The sequence below is a fragment of the Pongo abelii genome, chromosome 4 (genome assembly GCF_028885655.2).
Source record: "Pongo abelii isolate AG06213 chromosome 4, NHGRI_mPonAbe1-v2.0_pri, whole genome shotgun sequence".
Taxonomy (NCBI): Eukaryota; Metazoa; Chordata; class Mammalia; order Primates; family Hominidae; genus Pongo; species Pongo abelii.
In genome coordinates this window covers 166,030,183-166,050,395 of record NC_071989.2, presented here as the reverse complement: position 1 = coordinate 166,050,395, position 20,213 = coordinate 166,030,183, and the positions used below count along the sequence as shown (strand labels likewise).

The 20,213-nt window shown below is 44.6% G+C and overlaps 2 protein-coding genes across 6 annotated transcripts in view; one reads left to right on the top strand and one right to left on the bottom strand.

Moving 5' to 3' along the window:
* CYFIP2 (cytoplasmic FMR1 interacting protein 2) overlaps positions 1 to 20,213 on the bottom strand; it is a 131,984-nt gene that overhangs the window by 36,409 nt on the left and 75,362 nt on the right. For all 5 annotated transcript variants that reach the window (XM_024246705.3, NM_001133006.2, XM_024246704.3 and 2 more), the window contains 3 exon segments: positions 2,587 to 2,730; positions 1,365 to 1,455; positions 129 to 259 (listed from right to left, as the gene is read on the bottom strand). In XM_024246705.3, coding sequence (XP_024102473.1) covers positions 129 to 259; positions 1,365 to 1,455; positions 2,587 to 2,730 — 366 coding nt within the window.
* On the top strand, positions 16,032 to 20,066 carry FNDC9 (fibronectin type III domain containing 9). Its single transcript, XM_002816130.5, has 2 exons — positions 16,032 to 16,168; positions 18,145 to 20,066. The coding sequence occupies exon 2, from the start codon at positions 18,152 to 18,154 to the stop codon at positions 18,824 to 18,826; it is 675 nt and encodes a 224-aa protein (XP_002816176.3). The 5' UTR covers positions 16,032 to 16,168; positions 18,145 to 18,151; the 3' UTR covers positions 18,827 to 20,066.

The following is a 20,213-nucleotide window of genomic DNA, read 5'->3' as shown; positions in this document are numbered from 1 at the left end:
GAACTGAAAAGAGCACGTGAGCTTACACTAAAAGCACAAATCAATGCTGCAGGAGCCTCAATATCTGGTTGGGGTTGGCATCCCCTCCAACCTGGAGACACCCCAATTCCTTTGGGCTCTGGACTTACCAGAGCTTGCTCTATGAGGAGGCAGAAGAGGATGGCATTGCCCACTTCCCTCAGGCTCTGGAACACATCTGTTTTGAGCTCTGCGTACTCAATGATGTCCTTCAGCTGGTGGTGGAAGAACTCCAGGATCCCTGGGAGGTGAAGCGGGGTGGTCAGTGGGAAGTTGACACTGCTCAGTAGGGTCTATGGGAAACAATGACTGAGTGGCAGCCCCAGACCTGACTCTGGGATAGCAAAAAGCCAAACCACGCATCCCTCTTATCTGTAGGCCCAGAGTGAGATTTCTTTCAGGGCTCAGTACTGGAAAAAGTTTGAGAAGCTGGCTCATGTCTTTTTCAGAACACACACACGCACATACGTGCACACACGCACACACATGCACACAAACACAGGCACACAAATGAGGCACCATTGGACCCTTCCCAGTCCCTCCAAAGTTGCCTGAATTCCTAATCATGACAGGAATTAATATTTATTGGTAGATGTCAGATATTGTGCTGAGCACTTTATCTGTAATATCTCATTTAATACAATATCACTAACTAGGCACTATTACCCCTGTTTTCAGATGAGGCTCAGAGAGGGTAAGGGGCATGCCCATAGTCACACAGGTAGTAAGTAGGGCAGCTGGGACTGAACACCAGAAATTTCAGCCTTATCTTTTTCCTATTCTGAATCACACAGATCCAGCACTAGACATCTTGGTTTTGAAAAGAAACATCAGATGCCAATTCACAGTCCCCATTTTTCCCTCTTCTCCAGGTCCTGTATTCAGTTCACTATTAAGGAAGGAAATGATTATTTCTCTGCCCAGCGGTCAAACAGCAAAGATGTCCATTTCCTGACTTATCTTAGATATGTCTTAGCACCACTGCCTGGAGCCTCAGTCTCCCCAAATATGCAGATGGAAGAAGATCTCCTGGAGGTGCTGAGCTCATAAATACCTCTTCTAATAACCTGGCTCTGCATTGTTTAAACACGCTCACATTTGCTGTCCTCTTCCAACTTCCCAGCAGTCCCATGAGGCAGGTCCTGCAAGCATCATCTCCCTCCACTGACAAGATGAGAACATTGCTCAGAGGGATTAAAAGGTTATCTAGCTAGTGGCGGGGGAGGATGGATAGCCAGTACTCTGCCAGCTCACTGGCATGTTAGAGAAGCAAACGCTCTAAGGTGGATGGTCAGAGCCTCCCTCCCCACCATGGGATGGGTCTAGGTTGTTTTGCTATCACCAACCTGGGGAGCCATACTCATGTCGGGGCAAGCGGCATATCTTGGGCATCACCTCTATCAGTGTTTTCACATACTGGAGAATGGTTCCTTGGAGCTGACAAAAGAAGAGTACAGATGACTGGGCTGAATTCTGGGCTATGGGGGGTATGGAGGTTATGCTGAGACCTCTGAGAGGATGGGGCAGGCTCTTGCCTAAAGGTGGGGAACAGTCCCTTTGACCTTTATAAGGGAAAATAAGCCTTTATAAGACTGAAAAAGGAGCTCTCATTGTCTTGGGCTTATAGACTTCAAGGAGGGCACATTTCTAGGTATAGGGTCTTTCCTGGGGCTGAGGATGCTTATATCAGATTCAGACTAAGAGCTAAAATGAAATGGAGCCAGGAAATTGTGGAGATTGAAACATGCTGTTTAATTTCAGCCTGGAAAATTCAAGGCACGTTCATCCCTCCTGTGCCCAAGGCAGACATCTTTAATCAATTACCACATTTTCTTGTTTTACTCTGGATTTAGCTCCACAATCTTTAACAACCCATGGTTCCACAAAGCTGCTGCCAAAGAATTGGAGTTAGCAGATTAATCCTGTTTGCTATTCCTGACCTGGTTATATATTACTTTCTCTTTCATCATTTGAAATTTTCATAAACATCTTAAATGTTTTGGCCTTCAGCAGTGTTGCAGGAAATTAAATGAAATTCAGATGACCATATTTGGGGCAGATTCAGAATAGTGGTAAAGGGATACAGAACTCTCTTGAAGCCAGTGCAGTATGGGGAGCAGTGTTTAGCAAGAAATCCCAAGGGAAAGAAGCATGATGACTAATTAGAGATGTCTGCCATGGGTAAGGGCGCGGAAAATGGCAGTACATGTGTCATGAATTTGCCCTGCTCAAATTAGATAATGGAGCACAGCTGGGGAGGATGAGCAGTCAGTGGCAAGCTCTGAAAGACAAAATCAGGATTTCTGAGTTCAGTCATCAAATACAAGGAGTCTGGGGGTCAGAAAATGAGGAGCACAGCTATAGGTCAAAATGTGCACAGAAATGTAACAGAATGATAGGTAAGACCAATCCAGGGATATGGGCAAGGGAACTCCTTGAGTGGTTTCTACAGGCAGAGCTGCAGTGCCTGGGATTTGTTTTTACAGGCCAGGTAAAAAGTGAAAGCAAACCTTGTTTATGTCAAACCCACAGGGGCACATCTCAAGCCACACCGAGGCCTTTCCTTACCAAGCTCTTCACAATCTTTAGCAGTTCCTCCATGACCACAGCAATGCCCTGATAACCCAGGAGTCTGCAGATAGTCTTGAAATGAGGTGGCCCCACAAAATTCCTGTAGGAGCTGTAGATGTGGCTGTAGGCAATGTTGAGAGGCTGGAAAACAGAGGTAGTGGCAAAGTAAGTGCCTGAGTACTGAATGGATGCTGGTGGAGTCCTGGCAGATGTTCTGCTGACAGAAGCATTAGGAACCCAGTGTTACGAGTGTGCTCACTGGAGCCCCATGAATATATTTGCAAAATGGTGGTCATAGAGAGAGGCGTGGTCAGTGACTACAGGATGGCGCACAGTCACCAGATGGAGCAGCCACTCCCTAGCAGAAGAGGATAAAGGGCTTCCAAGCAAATATCCCTTTTACAGGGATTCCTGCCACCCATGACGTTCCACACCCAAACCAGGAGTTTTACAAATTGAGCCATGGGGGAAAAGATAAACAGCCGATTTCCTTTCTTAAGAGACATTACTAGTACTAGACATTGGCTGGAAGAACCATGTGAAAACTCAAGAGCTAGTTCAACATTGTCATCTTTCCTCTACTGTTAGTTGTTTCCACCTACGACAGGCGGGGTCCTGGGAACACACAGGCCTGGGAGTCAGGAGATCTCTGCTGAGTGCCTGGGACAACCACCTAGGGTTTTCGAGCCTTAGTTTCCACATCTATGAAAGGAGGAGTTGGATTAGGTCAGTGGTTTCCTAATTTTAAGAGCAGCAATCCGAAGGAAAGATGCCACAGAATCTCATATGTGAAGCAGGCAAAATGGAGCTGCTCTGGCTTGATGCTGGCTGGGGACCCAGAGATCTGGCCACCACCCTTGTCCGCTGAACCGCATGAGACACCATAACTGCGTTTGAAGGATCTCTTTAAGATCTTTGTCTGAGAATATACAACCAAGCTATAGGGTCCTAAATTGGTCTCACTTGGTTGGTGAGAATGAAAAGTTATCATTGACTCTAACGCTGTGTTCTGGAAATGCTGCCGCTTACGGAGCACCTAATGCCAGGCTTTGTGAAACCCTCCAGGTGCATTATTGTTTAATCCACCCGACGAACCTATGTGATCTATATCATTATTAGCCCCATTTCAGAGATGAGGGGACTGAGGCTCAGGTGGGAAAAAGCCTGCACTCACCTGAAGTGGGTATGGCTGATTCCAAAGCCCATGCTCCACCTATCATGGTGTATTTTGGAAGTTGAATTCTTATATAAATGATACTCAGTTTTTTACAGAAGGTTTCAATTCAAAACTTAGGTTTTTTTCTTTGTTTTTTTGAGACAGAGTCTCACTCTGTCGCCCAGGCTAGAGTGCAGGGGTGCGATCTTGGTTCACTGCAATCTCTGCCTCCAGGGTTCAAGCAATTCTCCTGCTTCAGCCTCCCAAGTAGTTGGGATTACAGGTGCCATCCACTATGCATGACTAATTTTTTTTTGTATTTTTAGTAGAGGTGGGGTTTCACCATGTTGGCCAGGCTGGTTTCAAACTCCTGACCTCAAGTGATCTTCCCACCTCGGCCTCCCGAAGTGCTAGGATTATAGGCATGAACCACTGCACCCAGCCCAGAACTTAGTTCTGAGTGTAGTTCTCCCAACTGGAATTGCAAAAATCTTGTACATGGAACATGAAATTTATGGGATGACCACATAAGATATTCTATTCACTGAAATTCTCCATTAGCTAGCTAGTTAGAAATTCTACATCAGTTAAATGGAAATTCTACTGATGCTTTTGGAGTACTGCAAGATTTTCGGCTCCCTTTGGAGCCATCAAGAAAATATTTAATCAAGTTCAGTCTGTTTTGAGTTAGGTACGTATATATGAATTATTCTAAACTTTACAAAACAAGCATCACAAGTATGCACTAATAAGGATCCGTGAAGAACATAATTAGAGTTCCCACTAATAGCAAGGACTTGTGAAGAATCAGAACACCCACTCATTCACCAGGTTGAGTAATAGTTCACTTGGTGAGCTCATGCCTAGATATTGGGAGGCCTGGAATGTGAGAAGGAGCAAAATTTTGTACATGACACTGGGGAGCTGTCACAGCAAACTGCCTGAACCTAGGGGAGGTACTTATTGTATTTAGCTTTGAAATGTATGGGCCAGGAATGGCTTACATAGGGAGAAAATGGAACTGACTTAAGAGTATGATGTTCACTGAAGTTGATGTTCACCAAATCCTGGGAGTGTATGACTTGCTGAGTTGATTTAGCTAACCGTGGGGCCAGGCCATGTCATTTTCTAGGTGTGGAGCAAATCTATTTGAGTGCCTCTGTCACAGACCACCCCGTCAAACGGGGCCGGGACTAGGTTGAAGTGAGTGAGGCACGTAGGATATGCAAAATACTAGGAGGCGTGTACTCTTCTAAGCAAGTGCAGCTTAGTTTTTGCCCTGTTAGCAAAGCCCCACTCTGTATTCTCCTGTTTCCCTCTCTAGAGATGAGGAATACATAGCAATCACTAAACAAGCCATGGCTTACCTCTGGTGGGAGGAGGAGACTAACTGGAAAGGGGCACGAGAGGACTTCCTAGGGTGATGGAAAAGCTCTACATCCTGATTGGGCTGTTGACTACATAGATGTGTTTGTCAAAACTCACAAAACTGTACATACAATTATGATCTGTGCCGTGTGCACCGAATGCATCCCTTCCAAATTAGGATCTGGAATCTTAATCACAAACAAATTAGGATTTTTGTGTTGAAATCCTAACCACCAATATGATAGTATTAGGAAGTGGGCCTTTGAGAGGTGATCAGGCCATGAGGGTGGAGCCCTCATGAGTGGGATCAGTGCCCTCAACAGAAAAGACAACGGTGCTTGCTGTCTCTCTCTCCTCTATGCCATGGGAACCTACAGTGAGGAGAGGGGCCATCTGCACACCAGGAAGTGGGCCCTCACCAGACACTGGATCTGTTGGCACCTTTGATCTTGGACTTCTCAACCTTTAGAACTGTGAGAAATAAATGTTTGTTATTCAAGTCACTCAGCTTATGGTATTCTTGTTATAGCAGGCTGAACTGACAAAGACAGTGCATCTTACTGAATATGATTATACCTCAATAAAAAAGTAAATTTAAAAATCCCACTGAGCTATGTCATAGCTTAATTCACCTTCCCAACATGATCTTCAAAGGTTAAAAAGCAGAAACATGCTTCAAATTTTCTCCTGAAGAGGGCTGCAGCTTAAGCCAGCACAGGCACCAGGTGACAAAGACCTGGCTGTGCTCACAGCCATGAGAACATGGTGCTCATGGACTGCCCTGACAGCCTTCTCATTCTCCACCCACACCAGGGACTCTAGGCTTCTCCTGTAAACCCAGCAAAGCTCTCAGCACATTCTCATTTGTCCCCTTTTCAAATATTTCAGAAAGGAATTTCTGAGTAGCAGGGAGCTTTCTAATGGATATCACTGGAGGCGACAAAAAGCAATCATCTACTTATATTTTCTGTCTGATTCTCTGACTTCTTTTCTAGCTATGTCTGAGTCCATAGGATGGGTTTTGGGGTGGGCACACCTCAGTTCAAATTCTAGGTCTGTAAATGTACTAGTTAGATGCTCTTGGGCAAATTACCTAAACCCTCTAAGCCTTAATTTCCCCTAAGTAGAGATGATACTACCAAATCCAATAGGGTTGTTTGAGGTTTAAATGTGATCACATATATAAAGCAGTCAGCATGGTGCCTGGCACACTGGAAATGCTCACTGAAATAATAGCCATTAATATTATTTTGTTTGATGACTTGGTAAATAAAGACAAAAACACAGCTTTCTGGTCGAATTTCCCCCAGCAGCTTTGGCGACAGCTACGATTCTCTGATTGTAAAGAGGGGAGTGCATATGTGGGGCGTAATTTTATGCAACACAGCATGTACCCCTCAAAGTGATAAGACAGAGGTGAGAGCCAGGACTAGTTGATAGAATGCATCAAAAAATGCATTTTATTCAACATTAAGAACATCATAAAAATGGGAGATGTTCAGCAACAGATTGTACTGGGTGAAGTCCCTCCTCACTGCAGGTATCTTATAACAACAGGGTTGTTACAAGGGGTCCCATCAAGGGCTGGAGGTGGGGATAGATGTGCTCCCTCTAGAGGATCAAGCTGAAATGCATTCTTCCTGGACGCTCATCCTTCTGAGTGGTGTCCTAAACCCTCACCGCCACCCAAGGAGCTTCTAGTACCAAGCTTCCCTGAACACTTCCTGGCAAGCACAAATAAATACACATTTACATATATGGAAACTGTTCAGCAGGAATTCCCAGATCTAGGCAGAGGCAGAGAATAGTATTGGAATTGTTTTACCATGTACGGATTTTTAAAATGCCCCCTACACACCCACTCGGTTCACTTCGGAGGCCCCGATTGACATTCCTATGTCAGTCTTGGATTCTGGTCTAGACTGGGAGTTTAGGCTTCAGTTGATGGTCCAAGATGCATTTCATGTGAGAAGGACCAGCATGAAATGAGGAGAATTAAAATCCTCCTCCTAAGATTAAAAAAACTCCCCTGACCCCTCATTCCCCCAAATATACCACACGCATGCAAGAAGAAATGCACACGCATGCTAAAAAGTATACACACACTCATCCCCGGAGGGCACCCATCTGACCTGCTGGCTCAATAGGAGGCTGGGCCCTATTGAGAAAATGTGGGAATAGGGGAGCCTGGGCATTTTCTGAGGGTTGGCAAAGAAAAACAAGAATGCAACATGACATGAGCCATTGGAAACTTGCCATTGAACCAATTCTGCTAACTGATAGGTTCCAATCAATGGGCCTCATGGGAAACTAATTATGTATCCTGCCTGGTTAGGATGGCTCACTTAAAATCAAGCTTGTTTAAATCCACACTACACAAAATAGATAGCTTTATGAGATCTCAAGAAATAAACAACCCTGATTCAGAAATTAGAGCCATGTTATTACTGTGTGACACAGACCTGCATTTTCTTAAAAAAAGCAAAAAAGTATTTTTAAGGAGAGAAAAAAATATGGTGAGTTTAATCTGGCAGATCCTGGGCACTGTGATATTATCTGTAGATGAACTTTAAAATGTTGTGGTAAAATATACAAATAAAATTCACCATTTTAGCCATGTTTAAATGTTGTATATAGACTTTTCATCTATCCGTTGAGATAGGCCTCTATCTCATCAGATGGTAAACATGGCCAGCCACTTCAAACAGTAAGGCCTATTTACTTGGCAAACTGAATTTGTAAGCAATTTGCATCTCTGCTCTCCGGAATCACAATTGCTGTTTTCAGAGATCCCAAGAGGAATTAAACTGTTCCTAATTTCCTATTTTTGTTATAATTTCTCTAATGGATATCATCAGCATGCAAACACAAACACAGCTCTCTAATTTAGGTGGAACAGCTGCAGCTCAATTCCCTACAATCACTGCAGGTAAATAAAGGCGATGGCAAAAATAAAACAGCAGCATCGTCCTTGTCGGGAAGATCACAGAGCAAGACAGTGCCAAGGACTGATCAATTCTCAGTTCCAGGATCAAATCCATTGTAAACGCTTGGGTAAAACTACTAATGTGTCTGTCTATGTGTCTGTCTGTCTGTTCTTGACATTTGGGGGGCCATAGGGCTGGGTCTCCAACATCTGGGTTCCTTCTTGGCCTTCTCAGCTCAGAGGCTGAAAGATCCAAAGCGCTGCTATGCAGATCTCAAGAAATGACGCTCCTTTCTTTCCTGGGCTATGAATAAGGTGCGTTGGAAAAGGCAAGCAGGGGAACAGGAGCCGAGCCTTCCAGCTCTGAGAGATCACATCAACACTGTCACACTCAGAGATGCTAAAACTTTTGAAGGGAACCAATGTCATCACTTTTCTTGATAATCAGTACTCATGTGATGACACACAAGTATGTCACGCTTCTCTGTGAATTTTTCACATACGAATTCCTTCATAGCTGCCCACATTGTTTTCTGTGGCTTCTCTAACAATTACCACAAACTTGGTGGCTTCAAACAACAGAAATGTATTCTCTCAGGCTTCTGGAAGCCAGAAATCCAAACTGGTATCACTAGGCCAAAATCAAGGTGTCGGCAGGGCCACACTCCCTCCAGAAACTGCAGGGGACGGTCTGTTTCCCGCCTCTTCAGCTACTGGAGGCTGGCGGCATTCCCGGGCTTGCAGCTGCACCACTGCAATCTTCCCATCTCTCTGCTGGGTCTTCATATGGCCTTCTCCTCTTACATGTGTAAGCTCCCTCTGCTTCTCCCTTATGACACTTATGATAGCATTTAGGACCCAGCATAACCCAAGATAACCCAGAATTATCTTCCCATCTCAAGGTCCTCCAGTTAATCACATCTCCAAAGACCTCTTTCCAAAGAAAGTTACATTGACAGGTTCCAGGATTAGGACCTGATGTCTTTGGGAACCATTCTCAGCCTTCTAAACCAGGTAAGGCAGTGCAAGTATCCCCATTTAGCAGAAGTGGAATCTGAATCCCAAGTGAAATGAAGTGACTTGTCTGGGGTGAGATACAGACGAAATTCTGCATAGGAAATTCCATATGTACTGGTTGCCAAAATCACAAAAGCCTTCTGAACTGGTGGGCAAACTACCTTGTGGAAGTGGTACCATGCAGACAGAGGGTGGGGTGGTGGAAGGGAAGTGGGAGGTGCTGTTGGTGGTGGTGTCACAGGGACCAAGATTCCCCTGGTCAGCCCAGGCGGGCAGTGTTGGCATCCAGGTATGTACCCAGCTGAGCTGTGCCCAGCTTGCTGCAGCAAAGCACTGGGTTCTGGGTCCTAAGGATATCATTTAACAAGGGAGGCACTGTGACAGTATGACAGTATGATGCATTTGCCTGAGGTCAAACTGTGCCTCAGATGGGGGCTTGTGACAACCAGGCCAAACAGATCACACCAACAATTCTAAGGGCCAAAAAATTACCAGGAAGTTATTGGAATAATTGAATGAATGCTTTATGCCACAATCTGTCACTTGGAAGGAAGTTTTAGGAGAGACTCTATATAATTTACTTTATTTAGAGAATATATTCTTAAAGTTTTGATTCATATATTAATTTTGATTACTTGACCAGTTGTTAAAGTTTTGTTTTATTGAGTATCATCCCTAAGTGACAGAGCTCTTGGACAGAAGAACTTAGGCCCCAGAGTAGGGCCTGTTCAGAAGAGGAAGCACTTGCTGGTCATATTTCTCCAAATGAGTTGATGTCTTCCCTGACACTACCACATCAGGTGGTTAGATGTTCTGTAAGAGCTTTTAGTTCTTCACCTGCTCCAGCATTCTGGAGTCCACCATACTGTGAAGTCCTGGCCCTACCTCTCAAGGGAAGCTAATCACAAAGCAAAGGGCTACTATGGACTGAAGAATCACAGGTTACAGGATGGTACAAGCAGAGCAGCAGAGCATTGAAGAGGCCAGCCGGGATCTCCAGCTCTAGTGGCCAACAGACCCAGGCTTACACCATTGTTTGCCAGGACCTTGCTTTGTGAGAGCAGCCAAGCCAGCCCCGCTGAGCTTCACTCTCTCCCGTTGTACAATGGTGATAAGAAGGCCGATCTCAAGGAGTTGTCGTGTGGTTTGTAAAACGAGAACACACATGTTAAATGCAGAAAAAGTTCCCAAGTTTCTGAGTTGTATGACTTTTACTGTCATCTTTGAACTTTTCAATATTATTTATGTACAATGAGCACATACATTAAAAAATAAAACCAATAAAAGTGATTTAAGAGAGGAAAAGCAAGGAAGTGCTATGCAATTCAGGGTGTAAACTTTGCTCATTATAGCCTTCGGATGAAGCTACAACCAACTCAGGAAATGGCTCTGAACCACTGACCTTTTCTTCTTATTAATAACAGCTACTATTCCTAAGCCCAGGACTTTACAGACATGGGTTCATCTGTTATAAATAACACTACAAGGCAGGCATTATAATATTCTCATTTTTAAAGTGGGGGAATTTCCCCCGAGAACTGGAACAAGACAAGGGTGCCCGCTTTAACCACTTCTATTCAACATAGTACTGGAAGTCCTAGCCAGAGCAGTAAGACAAGAGAAAGAAATAAAGGGCATCCAAATGAGTAAAGTGGAAATCAAACTGTCACTGTTTGCTGATGATATGATTGTATACCTAGAAAACCCTAAAGGCTCATGCTATACACCAACACCGACCAAGCTGAGAATCAAATCAAGAACTCAACCCCTTTCACAATAGCTGCAAAAAAATTAAAATACCTAGAAATATATCTAACCAAGGAGGTGAAAGACTTCTACAAGGAAAACTACAAAATACTGTTGAAAGAAATCATAGATGACACAAACAAATGGAAACACATCCCATGCTCATGGATGGGTAGAATCAATATTGTGGAAATGACAATACTGCCAAAAACAATCTACAAATTCAATGCAATTCCCACCATCAAAGTACCATCATCATTCTTCACAGAACTAGAATAAACAATACTAATATGAATATGAAACTGAAAAAGAGCCCACACAGCCAAAGCAAGGCTAAGCAAAAAGAGCAAATCTGGAGGCATCACATTACCCAACTTCAAACTATACTATCAGGCTATAGTCACCAAACAGCATGGTAATGTCATAAAAATAGGCATATAGACCAATGGAACAGAATAGAGAACCCAGAAATAAAGCCAAATACTTACAGCCAACTGGTCTTTGACAAAGCAAACAAAAATATAAAGTGGGGAAAGGACACCCTTTTCAACAAATGGTGCTAGGATAATTGGCAAGCCACATGTAGAAGAATGAAACTGGATCCTCATCTCTGACCTTATATAAAATTCAACTCAAGATGGATCAAAAACTTAAATCTAAGACCTGAAACCATAAAAATTTTAGAAGATAACATCTGAAAAACCCTTCTAGACACTGGCTTAGGCAAAGACTTCATGACCAAGAGCCCAAAAGCAAATGCAACAAAAACAAAGATAAATAAATGGGACTTAAACTAAAAAACTTCTGCATAGCAAAAGAAATAATCAGCAGAGTAAACAGACAACCCACAGAGTGGGAGAAAATCTTTGCAAACTATACATCTGACAAAGGACTAATACCCAAAATCTACAAGGAATTCAAACAAATCAGTGAGAAAAAAAAATCCCATCAAAAAGTGGGCTAAGGACATGAATAGACAATTCTCAAAAGAAGATATACAAATGGCCAACAAACATTAAAAAAAAAAAAAGCTCAACATCGCTAATGATCAGGGAAATGCAAATCAAAACCACAATGCGATATCACCTTACTCCTGCAAGAATGACCATAATCAAAAATCAAAAAATAATAGATGTTGGTGTGGATGTGGTGAAAAGGGAACACTTTTACGCTGCTGGTGGGAATGTAAACCAGTACAAATATAATGGAAAACAGTGTGGAAATTCCTTTAAGAACTAAAAGTAAGAACTATCATTTGATCCAGCAATCCCACTACTGGGTATCTACCCAGAGGAAAGGAAATCATTCAAAAAGGATACTTGCACACACACGTTTATAGCAGCACAATTCACAATTGCAAAAATATGGAACCAGCCCAATGCCCACTAATCAATGAGTGGATAAAGAAAATGTGGCATGCATACATCATGGAATACTACTCAGCCATAAAAAGGAATGAAATAATGGCATCTGCAGCAACCTGGACTCTTACTTTTAGTTGGAGACCATTATTCTAAGTCAAGTAACTCGGGAACGGAAAACCAAACATGATTATGTTCTCACTTGAGTGGGAGCTAAGCTATGAGGACAGAAAAGGCATTAAGAATGATACAATGAATTTTAGAGACTCAGAAGGGTGGGAGGAGGGAGAGGGATAAAAGACTACACATTGGGCATAGCGTATACTGTTCGTATGATGGGTGCACCACAATCTCAGAAATCACCACTAAAGAATTAATCTATGTAACCAAAAACCACCTGTTCCCCCAAAATTTATAGAAATAAAAAAACTGAAATAAGTAAGTAAATAAATAAATACATAAAGTGAGGGAATTTGGCCAGGCGTGGTGGCTAATGCCTGTAGTCCCAGTACTTTGGGAGGCCAAAGTGGGTGGATTGCTTGAGCCCAGGAGTTCGAGACCAGTCTGGGCAACACGGTGTCGGGAGGATGCTTTTTTTTTTTGAGACGAAGTCTTCCACTGTCGCCCAGGCTGGAGTGCAGTGGCGCGATCTTGGTTCACTGCAATGGGAGGCTGCTTTTATGCTCTGTGGGGACTCACCACTAACTCTTGGGAAGAGATATGCTGTATGCATTGCTGCAGATTTAAGACAGGCCACTGGGAAGACTAAATGCCATGGGAAAGCCGCAGAGCAACTATCTGATCTCGTATCTATTAAAAATACAAAAATTAGCCAGGTGAGGCAGGGGGCAGTGGCTCACGCCTGTAATCCCAGCACTCTGGGAGGCTGAGGTGGGTGGATCACCTGAGGTCAGGAGTTCAAGACCAGCCTGGCCAACATGGTGAAACTCCGTCTCTACTAAAAATACGAAAATTAGCTGGGCATGGTGGTGCACACCTGTAGTCCCAGGTACTCGGGAGGCTGAGGCAGGAGAATCACTGGAACCCGGGAGGCAGAGGTTGCACTGAGCTGCAATTTTGCCACTGCATTCCAGCCTGGGCAACAGAACGAGACTCCATCTCAAAAATAATAATAATTAGCCAGAGGTGGTAGTGCACGCCTGTAGTCCTAGCTACTTGAGGGGGCTGAGGCAGGAGGATCTCCTGAGCCTTGGGAGGTCAAGGCTGCAGTGAGCCATGACTGTGCCACTGCACTCCAGCCTGGGAATTCCAGGGCATGCTCTGTGAGCCACTCACTTTCCCCAGGTGCCAATCCAGCTTTGGGACTGGGGCTTGCCCCATGTTATCCCTTCACTGCCACCTTCAGGAAGGGTGGAAGAACCTTGCTCCTAGCTGATTTCCTCTAGCAGTAATTTACTACTGATGTCAACTAGCTGGGGCTCACCTGGCCTGACAGCCAAGAGGCTACAGCTTGCACAGACTCTGGAGGAATTGTCCCTGATGATGGAGAAAGTGTGAGCCTGGCTGGGGTGTAATGTCCTGGGGCAGATGTCCCAGATACTTTATCTCCTTCACAAACGGGTGCACTGGCTCCTCTGGGTGCTGCTGGTGAGCGGCGACAGCTCAGAGGAGCGGGATGAACCCTGGCCTCCGAGTCTGGGGCCCCAACCCATTTCACTGGCAGCTCTGCCACTCATCGTCAAGCGGCCTGAGGAATGCCATGTCTTCTCCCAGGACTGTGAAACAAGAGGGCTCTGAGGCCTCACATTCTCTGAGTATCTTAATTCCACAGAGGAAAATTTCTCATGGTTAAAAATGTCATCCAAGAATATTAAAAATAAATTCCCATTTTCTGTGGAAAAAGGCTTGAGCTCTACCTTGTTCCTCCTCAGACCCCTTAACTCTGGTATTTTTACTCCACACAAAATAACCTTTTCAAAGGGCATCTGCAAACAGCTGTGTGGCCTTTCTGTGGGGAGGATGCTTTTATGCTCTGTGGGGACTCACCATTAGCACTTGACCTGGCTGTGCTCGCATGGGAAGAGACATGCCGCATGCATTGCTGCAGATTTAAGACAGGCCCCTGGGAAGACTGAATGCTGTGGGCAAGCCGCAGCGCAACTGTCTGATCAAGGAACACTGGCTTGTTCCCGAGTTCCCGAGACTCCAAGCCTCCCGGAGACCTTTGGCCAAGGGTAGGGTCACAACTCACCAAGGCGGCTCTTTTTTTTTTTTTTTTTTCGAGGAAAAAAGTCTTTCTATGTTGCCCAGGCTGGTTTGGAACTCCTAAGCTCAAGTGATCCTCCCACCTCAGCCTCCCAAGTGGCTGGGACTACAGGTGCACATCACTGCCGCTGTGCCTGGCTTTCTTCCTAACCTTTTATCCTTAATGTGAATCAGAAAGAGACCTTCATGGGTTCACTTGGATACTCTGGCCAAGAACCAAGAAGAGAAAAGCTGACTTTTAAAAACATATAATTTGTATAAATTTATTCAGGTCTAAATCTATCTGAGCTACTTTCCACCCTCTACTCCAGACATGCCCTGTGATCTCCTCAATAGAATGGTGGCAACGGGCTCTTACAAGGTTGAAAGGAACAGGAGGGGGTGGAACCTCAGAGCCAGACGCCCCTTTGTGAGAAAAGGGGAGGCAAGCAGTCTGGATTCTTGAAAGGAAAGGAACGCTGGGGATGATTCAATCCAGGAGTAGCAAACAGTTTCCATTTCTGGCGTCAACTCCAACTGATTGATTGGGAAGCAGTTTCTTGGGATGTTTGTGTTCAGAGGAACTCTGGGGCTGTTTCTGCACCCAGCTGGAAGCAGTGCTGCATTAGATTCCTAGGGTTGCTATCACAAATCACCATAAATGTGGCAGCTTAACATGACAGAAATTTATTCTCTCACAGTTCTGGAAACCAGAAACCTGAAATCAAGGCTCTGGCAGAACCATGCCCTCTCCAAGGCTCTAGGGGAGAATCTTTCCTTGCCTTCCCAGCTGTTGATGGCTCCCGGTGTTCCTTGGCTGATGGCAGCATCCTTCCACTCTCTGCCTCTGTCTTCCCTTGGCTTCTTCCCCTTGAGCCTCCGTCTTTTCTCTTACAAAGACATTAGTCATTGGATTTAGGGCTCACCCTTAAATCCAGGAAGATTTCATCTTGAGATCCTTAACTAGTTATATCTACAAAGGCTCTATTTCTAAATCAGGTCACATCCTGAGGTTCTGGGTGGATATGTATTTTGGGGGGGCATTATCCAACCCAGTGAGAGTGCCATGATGGTTTAGCAAGCTTGAGAGGGGTTCAGGGCTGTGCAGAGATAGGGCTTAGGTCTTCTGCCTTCTGATCTGCCATCCTGATGTAGCCCAAGCCCACAGCTTTACAGATGATGGTGGAACTGAGACTGAGACAATAAAAATAAAAGGGTCTTGACCAGTATCATATAACTACGTAACGGCACACGAGTCAAGAATAAAGACAGATGAAGATAAAGAGGTGGGGTAGGCACTTCGGATGGGGAAGTGTAGGGGTGGGAGGCTATGAAGATGAATATTACTGCTTTGGTTGTGGAATAACTGAGAAGAGCTCTTTGCATTTAAAACCATTGGCCAAAGAGGATCTAGATGGGACAAGAAAATAATAACCAGCCAACTGGGGAGAAAATGTAGGAGTGTTAGAAGAATTAGTACTGCATTGGGGATCAGTTTTCAGGGGATCATCTGCCCTTTTTCAGCCAAAGGAATGAGAGCTCCTCTCACTGGGCAAAAGCCTTTCCAGGCTGGTCCCTGAAAGCATCGTGCGTACAGATGCCTGCTGGTTGCCATGGTGAATGATGCTGATCTGAAGAAATGAATAATGTGAGCATTAGGGGCGGCAGTGGGATTACTCAGTGTTGAGAGAAACAACACGGAAAGCCCAGAGCGGAGGAGGGAGAAGGCACCATTCTCTCAGCTTTAATCTACTGCACCTCGGAGGGCAGAGCTCTAACCAGACACGCTGCAAGCATCAGGTAAGAGATACAGATGGCTCTTCTTGGAAATGGAAATGGCTTCTTTTCACACTCTGCTTGGAGAAGGGCCGGGCAATGGTAAATGAATAGTTAAAAATAGGGGAGAATTTAGAAACAGAAACAGAGGAAGAAAAATCAATAAGGGAGATGGACCTGGTCCTAAAAGGTGAGGATGCTATTTGCGTCTTGACAGAAAGCTCTTAAAAATGTCTGCTGAGGTAATTCCATCTGTACAGACAGCTAGTGGCAGATAGGAAGCCAAGAGAACATTTGTGTGTGACAAGAAACAGGATTCCTGATTACTCCTGATGGAAGGGTTTTACACAGGTGGCTGCCTGTAATGAATTAAGCTCTTTTCATTGTGGTCGAAAGTGTATTTATAGGGATGTGTGGTGTGGGGAGGATGAGTGTGTAGAGGACACCAAGCTAGGGAACATAAACATTCGGTCTCCTTCAGGATGACCTTCCCTGGAAGGGTCTGAGCACATCTGTCTCATCCCTTTTGTTCCCCATTTACTGGGAAGAAATTTTCATCCACATAGAAAGACACTATTCACCTTCCTGAGCATCTTAGTTCACTGTTACCCTTACAGAAGAAAAACAAGGATTGAGATTACTCAATGCTGTGCACCTTTCTGCAGCTCCACTCCTGGAGGAAAATGGGCACAAACACAAGAGGATGGGGGAAAGCGGAGGTGAGAGAAAGGCAGGTCATAATAGCCATTGGTTTGGCTTAATATCCAATGCAAGCGAAAATCCAGTTGACAGCTGTTTACTATGTCACTGCAACCCAAAATGAAACCTACTGGGTTTCATGTGAGGGAGGAGAGGTGGAAGACAAAGCAGGGTGAGACCGTTATGTGAATATGCGTAGGCTATGACTGTCTCTGTATTTCTGATCAGGGGCAATCAGTAGAGGGAACTGCATGAGAGAAACTAAAATACTTGAAGATGGCTCTCTCTTATCAAAGCGGGGCCTGGCAATCTAAAGAGGGCTCATTTGATTTGTCTGGAAAAACAGCAATTGGGTCTCAGTCCTGGCACCTCATTTTGCAATAACGTCTGTAACTAAACCCGGCAGCCTTGCATTAGGAAATGTAGTGGTTAGGCAGCACTAAGTCCTTTTTCTACATATTAGCAGTGTGACATCAGGTTGCTCATCCGTAAAATGGGAATCTAGCTCAGAGGATGTGATGAAGAATAAAGGAAATAATTACTGTCTGTGAATCATCTAGTATGACAAGTGACATAGCAACCACTTACTGTGAGTGGTTATTACCATGATTAACATTCATAATACCAGCAGAATTAAATAGTGGTAGTTATGCTGATATTAGGGGCTGATTATCTTCACCTATAAAATAAATTTCCTGGTACCGCTGGCTTTGAAAAAACAAACAAACAAAACAAGAGCAGAAGCTTTGGGGTGAAATCAGCTGCCAGAGTGATGAAGCGAATTTCCACTCACCATGGGCAACAGAACCAGGAGGCTAAAAAAAGCAGTGGGCAGAATGTTCTAGATCACTGAGCTCACAGTACTTGGAGCAGAAACAGGAGGTCAAGAAGGAAAATTGAGGTGAATCAATTGCCTGAGGGGAGGTCACAGACCTGAGAATAAAGGTGGAGCCTCTGAGGTTCTACTGATTTCTCCTTACCTTTTCTTCTTTTTTCTTAAGGGGATGAGAACAATGTTGTTATCTGAAGGATCTCAGCTAGGGTGGGATGTGGCTGGGATTGCATGGGTGCATCTCTTTTTAGGCCTGAACTTTGGCATGGGACAGCCCCAGTTTTAACTTTTGTCCTGCCACTTTTTCGTTATGCCTAAATAACAGAACCTCTCGGCCTCCATTTCTTTGTCTGTAAGATGAGGGCAATATGAGTGCCCATCTCAAATGTGCAATAAATGGTGGCTATGATTATGATACATACATACTTAAATCGGGGGATGTCATTCTTCACTTTGATTCTGGTTCCAGAATCGGGATGAACATCGAGGTGGGGAACATTTCTTATACAGGAGCCATCATCTCCTGGTCGTCCTCGGAGCCCTGCCTGGAGGACTATTACCATATTATGTACAGGCCCAACTGGAACAGCATCTTCTCTGGCTATCTTCGCTACAGCTTCCACCACGAGGAGAAGGTGCCTCGAACGATCAGCTCCGTGGTGCTGGAACATCTCGCCCCTTCCACTCTCTACTTCCTGTGCATCAGCTGTAAGAAGGCTGCCTTCCCTTACAGGCACTACTGCACCATGTTCCACACCCTGGATAAGAGTCCGCTGGCTCCTGGAAGCTCCCTGGTAGACCCCCAAATCTCCCTTTGGGTGCTGATGGCCATTCTGCTGGCCTGCTTCACAGCCGTCTTGGCCTTCATCTGCCTCCAGTTCTGGTGTGTCCGTTGTCATGAGCCGCGATGGTCTTACAGGGCTGGCCACATGGAGGAGGCCAATGGGTTGGTGAGATGGCCAGAGGAGGCCCCGGATCTTGGTCAGAGGGAGGAAGACCTGCAGGGGCTCCCCCTGGTGGAAGTGCCACGCAAGAACTCCAGAGATGGAGCTGAACTGGATCCCCAAGCCAACCAGGATGCCCCTGATGCGGGTGCCTTACAGAGGGCGGGTGGTGACCAACCTGCTATACTGCCTCATTGTGGGGAATGAGAGTGGGGAGGAGAGAGCCCGCATCATGTAGCCTAAAGCTTTCCACACAGTAGGTCATTTGTACAAATGTGTCTATAGACTACCCATTTCTCTCCCATCAAATGTCACTGCTATTTTGGGTCACCTGGGTTGGATGAATGCCCCATGACAAAGCTTCTCAAGCTGGAAAATGTATCCCCCAGGGTATGCCAAGGCACAAACAAGGCATCTCTGCAGCAGCGTCCACTTGGAGGACACAGTTAAGAATTGAAAGTATTGTTTTAACATTAAAACAAACATGGATATGTTATAAAGTAGAAAGCAAAAATTTGCATGACTTAAATAAAACACAGCACTTGAAGGAAATGTTTGCATTACAAGTAGGCTCTTGGAGGTATACTTTTGGCCAAAGGTAGATGTCCAGTTCCCTCTGCCCTTGAGGGGATTATTTGGAAAAGTGTGAGAACCCTTGCTCTGGAGTGTTTCCCAACTTTTAGGCAATCACACACCACCTGTCTCTACTTTTTAAAACCATGGATTATCTTCACTATTATTAATAATACTTTCCTTTAAATTGACTCATTTTTTAAGCGTAAACTTATTTTCAAAGACAGCCTTATATTACTCCATAAGTGAAAAACCAGCACCCTCCTGCTACAAACAGAAGGGAAGAGACATAAGAATAAACATAATGAAAACAAGACAATATTAAATCTGACTTAGCTTCTATTGCCTGCCAGTGATTCTGAGCTTAAAGCCTGCTTGCTTGTCTTTGATAAAAAGGGAAATCCAGTGTTGGAGAGGTAATAAAGACATATTAGCACCAATATTTGTCTTTCTCCTTGATATAGCATAAGGTTTGAAAAAGAATCAAAAAGGGAAGTGCCGTTTTTACTTTGTGAGTCAGTGTTAGTTAAATGCCATGTCTGTGAACCACCTCAAATGCTGTCAGTCAGCTTCCCCTGATTTGAGAAAATTGTCTTGACCAGACTAGGCAGGCTGTTCTGGAGAAGACGCCTGTACTCTCCAAGCATCATCCTAAGACCTTCCCAGTGCCCTCTTATATCTATAGAGCACAAAATCCCAGAATCACAGGACGACACTATAGTGAATCAACTGAGAAACAGCAGGAGCTGAGAAGCCAAGACGAGAAGCCTCACATCCCTATTCCCTTGCCTACCTCATGCATTTCCTGCTCGGCACCCAGACTTTTGCCCCCATTCCTGCTACTTGTGAACAAATAAAGATTCATATACTCACAGCTGTTTCTGCCTGGATCTCATTGCTGCCTTTTTCCTTTCTCTTTAGAGATAAGAGTCTCGCCCTGTCAGCCAGGCTGGAGCGAAGTGGTACAATCATGCTCACTGCAGCATAAAACTCCTGGGCTCAAAGGATCCTCCTGCCTTAG

What these genes read in the sequence shown, in the direction of transcription:
- FNDC9 (XM_002816130.5), top strand. Translation starts at nt 18,152, where the DNA reads ATGAACATCGAGGTGGGGAACATTTCTTATACAGGAGCCATCATCTCC.